The sequence below is a fragment of the Hakea prostrata genome, chromosome 10, assembly GCF_041222555.1.
Source record: "Hakea prostrata isolate BN-2017 chromosome 10, UWA_Hpros_2, whole genome shotgun sequence".
NCBI classification, from domain to species: domain Eukaryota; kingdom Viridiplantae; phylum Streptophyta; class Magnoliopsida; order Proteales; family Proteaceae; genus Hakea; species Hakea prostrata.
Window position 1 is genome coordinate 48540304 of NC_142609.1, and position 12258 is coordinate 48552561.

Below are 12258 nucleotides of genomic sequence, written 5' to 3' on the forward strand. Positions count from 1 at the left end.
GAGCATCCATCAGCTGCTTTATTTCCTTTACTGATGATAGATACTTCAGATATTTTATCATTAAGGTTTTATTTATTTATTTATTAATGTTGGTTAAAGATACTTCTACGATTAAATCTATTGGTTGGCTTGGAAAAAAAAAAAAAACTATGATCGCAACGCGGAAACTTACAACTTGTGTACGATTTTTTTTTTGGTAATAACTTTTGTACAATTATATATCTTGAGTAAATCTAATATGACCGAGTGATACCGAGTTCAATTGATTTGGGTACGATTCGAATCGTTACCAGCTCAACGATTCTGATTATAATTAGATTAACGTAAAGGAAGCTGAACCCCAAGTCCCTAATAACCCAGCGGTGGCCAACGAAAACCCCGGAGCCGGAAACCCTAAAACCCAGAAAACCCTAAAAGAGAGAGAGAAGATACTTTATGATATGATGTCATTCGTTTGTATCCATATTCTTGTGAATTATCTTTTCAGGGTTTAAGATACAAAGTCAGCTATATTTAACTCTACCATCATTTCTGATCTCCCCTCTCCAAATACATAGTCTCCACCACCCGAAAAGTTGAAAAAACGGGGCAGGGAGGCGGAGCTACTGCCTGTAATGATCTAAGACACTTTTAATGGATTCGGCGGTTCCTCTGTAAAGTATTTCAATTGAATTGGAGTGGGCAATCATCAATTCACACAAGCAACTCAATAAACTTAACAGGTATTTCTCATAGTTTTTTTTATTCCTTTGTATTTGTTCATTTTCGTTTTGTTGTTGTGGGTATTATCTTTCAATCAAGTATCCATTGTTGATTACCTTTGCGAATCATGCTTTCCATAATTCAATGGTTTACGATGAAAATCCACCTAGTTCGTATGGAGCTGATGTTTTATTAGTGAAACAAATGTTTTTACCCGATAATCGGCTGGATATATTGACTGTTTTGGTTGCGGAGTAGGTGGCGGATAATGCTAACGAAGGCGCTTGAACCCAATATTTTTTGATAGTTTTCTTCGAACTATATTGAATTGTTCTGACTTTCTTATTAGTTGGTGAAATGAGCTCCCCTTTACGATCAAGATTGCTGGAGTTATGGTTTGATTAAGTTCTTAACGTTGATTTTTTGAATTTTATTCTACCAAAAATAAAAAAGTTCCTTTGAAATTATTTTTTATCTTATTCACTTATTGAGTGTGGCCTAGAGAGTAAAAGTGTAATTTTTCAGTCCACTACCCTTGAAGAAGTGGTGATAGTTTTTACTCTTTAGAATGTTCATCAGAAATTTCGTCATTTCCCTACTAACTTTTTTAATTGTTGTTTGTTCAATCTTCTTTTTTCTTCCCTCTCCCTTTCACTTGATACGGATTAAGATGTATGTTGAGGTCCTGATGTTAGGTTTAAGTTTCTGATATGAACCTATGAAAATTACAGTTTTAGAAATGGCGGGGAAATCTAACAAGGCAAGGAATAGGAAAGGGTCTGCTGCTGCTGCAAGTTCTACGGAAGCAGTGGTTCAGTTTGATGCTTCATCAAAAGATAACTCAAGCTCTTTAGAATCCTCCAAGGCTGAGGCCAATGGAGTTACTTCAAAGGAAGACCCAGCAGATACGAAGTTGGATGCAACAAATGCTATGCCAGCAGCTCATCCTTCAAAAGAGGGAGAAGGTAATTGATAAGTTATCCGAGATTGTGGATTTTTCTATTGTCTTACACATTCACATGGCTTCAATTCACATTCTTACAGTTACACCCCATTTAGATACAAAACTAATGCTACCAAAAATCTACTCATACTTTTATATCCATAAATCAAATTTGCAGCCTGTGCCATATGCCTTTTACCCTCGTTTTCTTAGTGACTTTATTATATAATTGACAGTAAAACAGAGAATGATCTTTGGAGTTCTCCAAAGAAAAGCTTGAAAATGTTAAGGAGGATTCCTATTTCTTTTAACAGGCTGCAATAAAGCATGCAGTTCTGTTTCATTTTTTCGACATTTTTTAGTGTGCAAAGCTTTCTAATTTCTCCATCATTTTTTATAGTTCATCATTGACCAATGTGAATGTGTACTTCCATGGATCAACCTGAACCTGTTTGAGATCCCAAAACCAAGATGAACCGGGTTGCAACCGTATTCTGGTTCAGTTGGATATTTAGGATATATTTTATTTAGGAAATATTTGTAATCTATTATTTTGAGTAGCTATTAACATGTTGGGAATTCCATGTTGAGTTTCTTGTTTTGGTAGGATATAATTAGGAGTCTTTATTTTCTGCGGCATAAACATACACACGCACGTGTCCCGTTATGAATTTATGATATGGGTTGCATCCTTATCCTTTATTTTGATTACTTAACCTTTCATTTGGGCCAACCAGCTATTATTCTATTGCTATAGCTATGCGATAATATGTTGGGAATTCCGTTATTGAGTTTCTAATTTTGGTAGGAAGTAATTAGGAGTATTTATTTTCTGGGGTTTACACACACACACACATATATCATATATATACATGTGTCTCTTTATGATATGGATTGCATCCTTGTCCTTAGGGCTGACCCACTATTATTCTGTTGCTATAACTGTGTGACTGCTATTGATTGCTGTTGTTATATATATAGTCCTCTTACGGATAGGTGGGACTAGGACCGATATCATGCTATTCTAGAGATAGATAGGCGAACAACGACCTATATATATATATATTCAAGGAATTCAGAATAGCTAAGCTAAAGAATAGGTTGCTGAATTCTTATTATGCACAACTTTTGTTATCGGAGCATGCTTAGCTCAGCGGTTAGAGCATCACATTTGTATTACGATGGTCATCGGTTCGATTCTTATATATATAGAATAACAACTTATACTTTACTTTTACCTTAGTTGGCCTTTTCTATCCAACAAAAAAAGACGAATACTATAAAATATGGGCTAAATTCAATTCTTGCTGAAATTTCTCCAGATAAATGCATATGCATCCAAATAAAAATACAATATAAATAGAAATATAAAAAAAGTATGGATTAGTATACTATTGATGAAGCCCATGACTATTCATGATTCTGTATTGAATCATTTCATATTGGTTCCAAATTAGAGGAATGCTATATATATGCTATATATATATATATATATATATATTATATAGCACATGTGCGTGTAACCGATGACTCCCCTGGGCTACACCCAAATAGAACATGCAAATCTGTAGTATTTGTAAACACAAATAGCCGCAAGTCTCCCCTCCTAGGGAAACCCACGACTCCACCCTTGGCCACTTCCAAAACTCAAAATTTATTTTTCATCAAATCTGTCTTTTACAAGCTTGAGTGGCTTTATTTATAGCCTTACATGTGTGTAATCACATTAGGACTCAACATAAGATGGTGACTCTAACTTGGACTCTAGCTAGACCTGAGACACATTCATGAAAGGACTTCTTGTAAGAATGATCCAAATTGCAAAATGAAGGTAGATATGGACTCTTTGTAAGAAGTGGATGGTGACAAGGGACTTCCCTTAATAATTGGACTCCTCCTATCTTAACTCACACTCTTCAATAAGTTGTTCTAAACCCAACAAAATTCAAAAACAAAAGTAGATTTGGGATCCTACTAGCATAATAGATCCAACTAAAGGAATTCTTTCTTTTATTAGGGTTCCTAACTAGAATATGACTTTTTCATAACCTAACAACTAAGGACTCAAATTCAAAAATAAAAGCAGATCTAAACTCCTGACAGGAATCTGAATCAAACTAGGTCAGATTGGGTTTGACTAGGGGATACAAAATTACCAAAATACCCCTATGCTGGCTGAAGTGGGCCACAGGGTACTGGTTACCTCTCTGGGCCTTCTTTGGGTAGTCCTAGATCTGGTCCACATCATGATGCCTGGGTGAAACGTGGATGCCTCAGCACCACCAAAGCGCCACAGCCTAGACATCTACGCTAGTATGCATCCAAGTTAGTAATTCTAGGATAAATTGATGTTAATAGTTACTCTTTTTCTTTATTAATGTAAATACTAGGACCTGTGAATTACTAGATAAGGGAATGCTGATTAGTGATTTTTACTAGGCTAGTAGGCTGATGGCATTATGTCCCTTCTTCTGGCTTCATTTTTCTTTTTAGTTTCTATTGTAGTTTGATGTTCACTTATTTGCTTTAATCCTTTAAATAATTTATGATATTTCTGAAATTTGCTGTATTATGGGTAGTTTTTCTTCTTCTTCTTCTTCTTTTTGATGAATTGTGATGGCTTAATGTTAGTTCTTAATGATATAAGGTATGACCTGTTGATGTTAGGAAAATTATGTGCGTGTGGGTGTGTTGGGGGCAGGGTTGCATTAAGAATTGGGCATTTGATCACCTAATTGAGTGCCATACCACCTAAGTGATTGAACAGCCTTGATGATCATGTAATATTTCTGTACATGCATCCTGATGTAGATTGCAATTTACTGACTTCCCTTGTACATTTTCAAGAAAGAAATGTGGCAAAAATAGGGTCTGATGGTTTCCTTGACTTTCAAGACCAACGTTGAAGTTCATCAATTTTGTTTTACGGAAGTATTATGTGTCCTTTTGCTCTTTTTTTCCTTCTTTCTTTTTGGGGTGGGGGTAGGTGGGCAATGGGGGTGTTTTGTTTATATTAGTCTTTTGTTATGTAGAAGCTCCTTTTCTTCTTTCCGTCTTTTTTATTTTCTTTAGATGGATGATTTGACTCCTTTTCTTCCTTCAATTTGTTGTGTTTTTTGTTTATCAACAGCGGGTGATCTTCATCTCTATCCTGTTTCAGTCAAAACACAATCTGGTGAAAAGCTTGAGCTGCAGGTGAGTTAGTTTGATTCAGGACACAGCCTGTATTAAAATAGCCTTTAATTCCTGGTAGTAGAACATGGAAGCCACAAATTCACTATTCATCAACTATTGGTGGTTCTTGCCATAGTTATGAAGGTTGCAAGGTGTTTGATAGGGTCCAAAAAGCAAGGCAACCAAAACAAGGCGGCAAGGTTGTCCAAGGTGACTAGGAGGGTGGATGCCTTGGCATTGTGTAGGCGATTCCTTAATAACTATGGTTTCACTGGATATTGATGCATACTACCGTTGGTTGAAACTTAAATAATGCTACTCTAGTTTACCAGTATTACAGTTTGCTACACTTTTAATGCATATTAAAAGTATAAATAACAGGAGGAAACTCTATTAACTCTTGAACTGAGTTCTCTTCGTATCCTGGTCCTTGTTTTATTGGCTTTCTTATGGAACCAACTTGATCTGTCTGTTTTATTCCTAAACAAAGTTGATCATTATCTTGAATTGAATATGTTCAAGCTTTAGAAGCACCTTTTACTCTTTTCTCTTAAGGGATAATGGCCACTCTTAATAAATGCTGTGGACATTGGATCTGTGTGTGCAGTTAAATCCAGGCGATTCTGTAATGGATTTGAGGCAGTTCCTTCTTGATGCACCGGAGACATGTTTCTTTACATGCTATGATTTGATGCTGCACACAAAGGATGGCTCAGTCCATCATCTAGAAGATTACAATGAAATTTCGGAAGTTGCTGACATAACTACTGGAGGCTGCTCCTTGGAGATGGTTCCTGGTAAATTGAAGCTATTTCAACTTCAGCCTTACTCGTTATTGTTGTTGTTTGATTTACTTTAATGGAGGGAACTTATGTAAATTTGACGCCTAATATGGATATATTGTGACAGGGTTGTATGATGATAGATCTATACGGGCCCATGTGCACCGTGCAAGAGAATTGCTTTCTCTCTCTACCCTTCATTCCTCACTATCAACATCTCTTGCTTTGCAGCATGAGACAACGCAAAATACAACTGCAGGTTCTGTATGCTTGAGATGCTGTTTTGCATAATGTATTTTCTTCCTCTGCTTGTAGTCTATGGGTACATGCGTATGTACAGGTGGTTCTTATGTACATGAATGTTTGCCCAACATTTTTTAGTTTTGATAGGTGAAAAATTAGACAATGTCTCACCCATGTCCATACCCCTACATTAAGAGACATGGTCGTGGAAGATATAAAAATGCCCCCATCCAGAAAGGGTGGGGGGGAAGTTAAATAGCTAATGGGCGGGCTTGAACCCTTGACATTGTGGTTAACAGCCACACCCTAACCAACTGAGCTACTTGAGCTGTTAATTTCCCATTACTTTCGACTCTTTCTTTTTTAACATGTTCCGTAATTGTGAATTTCAAACTCTAGATTCGGCAAAAATTGTAGTCCCAGAGCTTGATGGCTTGGGATTCATGGAGGATGTTGCTGGTTCGCTTGGTAATTTACTATCATCCCCTTCGAAGGAGATCAAATGTGTGGAGAGTATTGTGTTTTCTTCTTTCAATCCTCTCCCAAGCTATAGAAGGTTAATCTCGTTGCTCCTTTTTCATGTTAGTGTAGATCTTCTGCTGATCCCTTATTTGATTGGATATCCCTTTTTTTTACTTTTGATCTGTACTCATATGACATGCTTATGATGTAACTGATTAGGATTTGAGATTTTGTTCCTAAATGGAGCACTCACTTCAGTCCATGTGGGATGTCTGTGTGTATGTTATATCCAGGCTTCTTGGAGATTTAATCTACCTGGATGTGGTAACTTTGGAGGGGCAGAAATTTTGTATCACAGGAACCACAAGAACATTCTATGTGAACTCGAGCACAGGAAATATCCTGGATCCAAGACCAGCTAAAACTTCATCTGAAGCAACCACCCTTATTGGCCTCCTGCAAAAGATCAGTTCTAAATTTAAGAAAGGTAACAGGACTTGGTTACATAATTTGTTTGTTCTGGGTCAGAATTTTATTCCTAACTAGATGTTTTATGCCCTCGGTTGACCTCCATATAATTCTTTTTTTTTTCTGTCCAGCTTTTCGTGAACTTTTGGAGCGGAAGGCTTCAGCACACCCTTTTGAAAATGTTCAGTCTCTATTGCCTCCAAATTCGTGGTTAGGAGAGTATCCAGTTCCTGGTAATTTCCCATTCTTAGTTCTCTTTTTATTCCTTTCTGGAATAAGGATGGTTTTAGCTTCATATTTCAAGAGATGTATTACTTAAGCATACTATTGTCTCCCCTTTTTCTTTTGTGGGTAGAAGCATGCTGTTGTCTTCATTGACACTAAAGTTCGAGTTAGATCCAAATCATATGTGGGCTTGTTCTCTGAAGTTATGTTTTCTGTATCATACTTGGTACTTGATATCCTCTTGTATTTGACCAACAGTCTGCTGAAGGAAAATTTCTTCAATCTGATACCCTTGATGCTTGACACCTTGATCTCTCCTTGCAACAAAGCTCTCAATAATTTTATACATCAAATCAGTCCTGAACTTATCAGGTTGAACACAGGTTTCCAGTAATCCATGTGAACGATTACAATGATCCTCATTCTTGCATTTCCCGGTGTTTACAAGTTCGGTGCATTTCAAGGAACTATAGGAGAACCTATACAGGCCTCTCCTCTCTTTCTATTCTCTGTGTACCATAAGGCAGTTATCTAAATCATGAGTGGTAAGATTATCACATCTTTTCGTCTTATACTAAGTAGATAATCACTATCAAGGATCCTAAAATTCTTCATGATGATAACCGAACTAAAGAACGGATAACTGTGAATCTATGGACTATGATAACCTCAAAATCTGAGATCTAAACTCCTGGATTGGAATGTCAGAACGTTGGAATGATAGAATGACACCCAAAGATGAACGGGTGTTTTTAAAATTCAAAAGAGGACTTATATCTTAAGTAGGATTTCAACTTCAAGCTGGACGACTTACTGTCTCAATGTTCACTGACTCTTAACAATAATTTTAAAACAGATTTGGACTCCTAACAAACTTCTAATTACAATTAGTCCCAGCTGGTTTGGACCAGGAATGTCAAAATGACCAAAGCACCCCTAGTGTTGAATTATGCTTCTGATGCTGCTGAGCCAGCATCATGAACTCCCTATATGCAGGCTATTTTTATGGCAATAGAACTCCCCAAATATAGGTCAGTTAGGCCAGAAACTAAGCCAAGATAGGCTGGTTCTGTGGATTTAATTAAATCCAGAATGTGCTGAAATAAAACCATGCAATTGGATTTCCATCTCAAATCATACTGCCTCGATATCCTCCAAATAAATGAAAAAAATCTTACAGGGCTTGACATTTCCAAATGAAATTCCAGTTTTGTTTTGGAATGTGAGGTGTGGTCAATTGCATAGATGTCTAACGTAAGAATTCTTACGAAGGACATCTGATGTGCTTCAGTTCTCAAATAGCCCTATATATCTCTTTTGCGATGATAAGATTATTTTTGGACTGAGTATGAATTCCTTGCATATGGCTCTTAGGGTGGAGACTCTGCTTCAGTGTTTTGCTTGTGCTTACCTGGACTACCTGCTATCTGTTTGGAATTCCTCTCTGGGTATATAGCATGTATATCAGAAACTGCAAGTCTGTAACTGGAAAAAAAATCTGTCATCTCCAACTATATGATGAGGTTGGAATGATCATCAATTCATCATTGATTGAATAGATTTTCTTGACCATTGATTTTGACTCTTTAAATTTGGTAGTTGCCCTCTTGTCGTTGCCCATGAGTCATGCTTGTCAAGGCGGCAGCCGGCAAGGCGACCAATGCGGTTGGGGCTCCACCTAGGTGATTAGGCGACAAAGCGTCGCCTAGGTGGCAATAAGGCTACCAAAGTGGTTGGGTCAAAATTTTTCAATACAACTACTTTTAAATTACTTTTCAATACAGCTACTTTCTTTAATAAGCTAAACAAACATCCAATAATCACATTTATCCAAAAAAAAAAGATCTCGTTATTCCGATTTTCAAGTCATTGTCCATTTAATGATTCATTGATTCTCGATGTTGAGTATGGCTCGGGGGTCCGGGGAGGCCGCCCGGCGGGGGTGTGGGGGCAACGCCCTTGGAGCTTGCAGAGGTCCTTTGTCACTTTGAGCCTCGGAGTTTCTTTGTAGTTTGGGTCTCGATTCTGAAATGACTAACTATTAAATTTATATACGGCTTTGTAGAATAAATTTAAAATAAAAAATAAAATTAAGGAAAAAAATGATTGTGTACAAAATGTACAAAAAGTGGCTGTCTTAGTGTCTAGGTGGCAAGAAGGTGCACAAGGTGACAAAGCGGTAGTGCCTAGGTGAAAAAACAGTAAAAAAAAAAAAGAGACGTCAATTAAGCGGTTCAAAACGAGGCGGTTGAAAAACCGCCTTGCCGCCTAGGCAGATGCTTTGAAAACCATGTCATGGTTAGTACTTGAATTCCTTGTGCATGAATCTTAGGGTTTAGGTTGTGTTCTTCCTGCCTAGAGCCCCTAGTTGTCTGCTGACTCTGCTCTTCGTATCTTGCTATGTATCAGGCGCTAAAAGGGCATACCTAGTGCACGAGACTCTTGCCATGATTGGGGTGGGCAGGGTCATGATGGATGGAGCCTTACTCCCTGCTTTGTGGAGAGGCTGTTTCCCAATTTGAAAATGTGACCCTGGGTGGCAATGGAGCATGTGTCATCCACTGTACTTGCCTTTTGTTAGACATGTCTATGTCAAACTATATGATGAGGTTGGAATGTTCATTCTTGAATGAACTGATTTTCTTAATAATAGAATGTTGTTGAGTTTGAAATCATTTATCAAAGCATCACCAAGGCGTTTTAGGAGGCCCAAGATGATGACCCACTTTTTGTGTATGCCAAAAATGTAGCTATGTCTCTCTAGTTGACACCTTGTACCCAATATGAACCTTATGGGCTGAGCAGTCACTTTTTTGGCATTTTGTATTTATATATCATTTTTTAGGATTCTTTTAAATGATCAAAGTTCATTCCACAGCACCACGTTTTATTTGTGGTTCATGTTGTTACCATGGAATGGGAAACTTATGATAATTTTAAGATTAAAAGAAGAAGAAAAAAAGAAGAGGGGGGGGGGGGGGGGAAGGGAGGGAACCAAAGACCTAATTGTTAAAAAGATAAAAGCGATTGGGGTTTTATCAGGAATCCAAACAGAGAAACATGTCTTCGACTCTTCTTCTCATCCTGACTCCATGCTATGGCAGCCCTTTTCTCCATCTTAACTCTAAGTCCATGATCATGACCAGAGTTGACGACGACTTATTCAGGTCTTCTCTAAAACTCTCCTTCAAAGCTCATGCTTGTGACAAGCCGGCTGGTGGCAACACTTTTTGTCTTCTGATTTTTCTACCACAGATCCTTTTGGCCTCTGTTCCTCAACACCACTCTCCCTGCTGTGCCTTTGATGTACTGAATATCATCTCATTTGCCCCATTTTCTTTCAATTCTGTATTTGTGTTCTGTTTTTTCCCCCTTCCTTTCTTTTCTTCCTCAATTCTTTGCTTCTTCTCACCTTCCTTCTCATATGTTCTGGCTGGATTTTCCACTGCAACAGCCAGCATAGCAAGTTCCAAGTACTTCATTGTCAATACTCTGTAGATCTCATATGGGTCGTACAACTCATCTTATTATATTATGTCGCAATTGTATTGTGATGAGATGAACTTGTGGTTTTTTTTTTTTTTTTTTTTTTTTTTTTTTTATGATAATCGTGCATAATTGTGACTTTAATATTTCTTTAGCTTATGAATAGAATTATATAAGCTTTAGAATGTTATTTGTGCTACATAAAATGGTCGTATAAAAGAATGTACACTAGAAATCTATGTTCAGCAAGGCGACCCCATGCAGCCGTCTAATCCGATGGCGATTAGGGGAGCCCTCAAATGCCGTGGTTGCTTTACTGCTTTGATAACCATGTTTGAAGTATGTTAACTGTTTGAGAGCTAAGAACCAACAACAAAAACATGGCCTTTTCCTGACTAAATGATTTGATATTTGTGAAGCAAGAATCTGTTCACATAAATTAATGTTTTTTTTTTTGTTTTAGTGTCGACTGGGGTGTATTTTAGCTCTCTTAACATGTTCATGAAAGAATCCAATTTTCCAGGTTGAGATTACTGTGGTTGTGTCTTGACTCTCAATTTCTGAAAATTTTGTTTGGTTTGGTTAGCCTACGTCAAGGCATTGAAACAGCCTCTCAGCAAAAATTGCTGGGGTAAGGCTGTGTAGAATGACTGTGCCCGCAGACTCTGCTTGTGTAGAAGCCTTTGGCACTGGTTCACCCTTTTTTATGGTTTTGTTCCATAAGGAATGTTGAATTTCTTGATAATTTTTTTTTTCATGATAAAAAAGAAGTGCTTCTGTTAGTTGATATTTCATACATGGGTCTATTGAGATTAATCAATTTCAGACTTCCCTGTTGTTTTTGGATAATCTTTTATGCTTCTTCTGTTGGCAGATCATAAACGTGATGCAGCCAGAGCTGAGGATGCTCTGAATCTGACTTTTGGCAGTGAGCTAATAGGCATGCAGAGAGACTGGAATGAGGAATTGCAGTCTTGTCGGGAGTTTCCTCATGCAACTCCTCAAGAAAGGTGCATCTTGATCATCCTTTATGTTATTCATTTTCTGTTTCCCTCTTCTGCTTTTGGGGTTGAATTTCAATTTTTATTTTTTATTTGAAAATTATAATAACAAACCTTTGTCTTAGATGGTCCTAATCATGGATAATATCTTGTTGCAGGATCTTGCGTGATAGGGCTCTTTATAAGGTGACTTCAGACTTTGTAGATGCAGCAATTAGCGGTGCTGTTGGAGTCATCAACAGATGCATACCCCCAATTAACCCAACTGATCCAGAGTGCTTTCACATGTGAGTGGTGGTTGATGAAGTGCCAAACTCTTTTTTTATTGTTATATTGTTTGTTATAATTGGGGTTAGGCATGAGGTAATTAGAATTTTCATCTATATTGAGTGACATTTTTTTTTTTGATGCTAAATAAGCAATATATTATATTAGTTAAAGCAACAACTACATATTTTGGTTGTATCTATTACAACCACTCTGTTGTGATAGTCTAGTGCAGAAGATTCATATGCTATATGGTTAAACCATTGTTGGAGCATTGGCTGGCTACACCCACTAAGGTGAGAGTCTTTAATATTACATATTATGTTAACCAAAATGGGGACATATGCTATTGGCCAAATGTTGTGATTCCGTGATGAGAGTAGATGTAGCACATTCTTGTAATCACACCAAATTTCATCCAGTAAGATATTCCTTTTCTGTGCTTGATCCAAACCATCCTTGATCCCAACTAGTATGGCCTCGTCTACCTTTCCTTCCCCTATTC

At 37.4% G+C, this 12258-nt stretch overlaps 1 protein-coding gene across 2 annotated transcripts in view; it reads left to right on the top strand.

Moving 5' to 3' along the window:
* Positions 1 to 356: 356 nt before the first annotated feature.
* The window catches only part of NOXY38 (tetratricopeptide repeat (TPR)-containing protein), a 40741-nt gene continuing 28839 nt past the window's right edge, over positions 357 to 12258 (top strand). For both annotated transcript variants that reach the window (XM_089136845.1, XM_089136846.1), the window contains exons 1-10: positions 357 to 722; positions 1434 to 1667; positions 4776 to 4840; positions 5427 to 5616; positions 5729 to 5860; positions 6244 to 6400; positions 6600 to 6793; positions 6906 to 7007; positions 11360 to 11495; positions 11645 to 11773. In XM_089136845.1, coding sequence (XP_088992971.1) covers positions 1442 to 1667; positions 4776 to 4840; positions 5427 to 5616; positions 5729 to 5860; positions 6244 to 6400; positions 6600 to 6793; positions 6906 to 7007; positions 11360 to 11495; positions 11645 to 11773 — 1331 coding nt within the window. In that variant the 5' untranslated portion in view covers positions 357 to 722; positions 1434 to 1441. The remainder of the gene's footprint in view (positions 723 to 1433; positions 1668 to 4775; positions 4841 to 5426; positions 5617 to 5728; positions 5861 to 6243; positions 6401 to 6599; positions 6794 to 6905; positions 7008 to 11359; positions 11496 to 11644; positions 11774 to 12258) is intronic.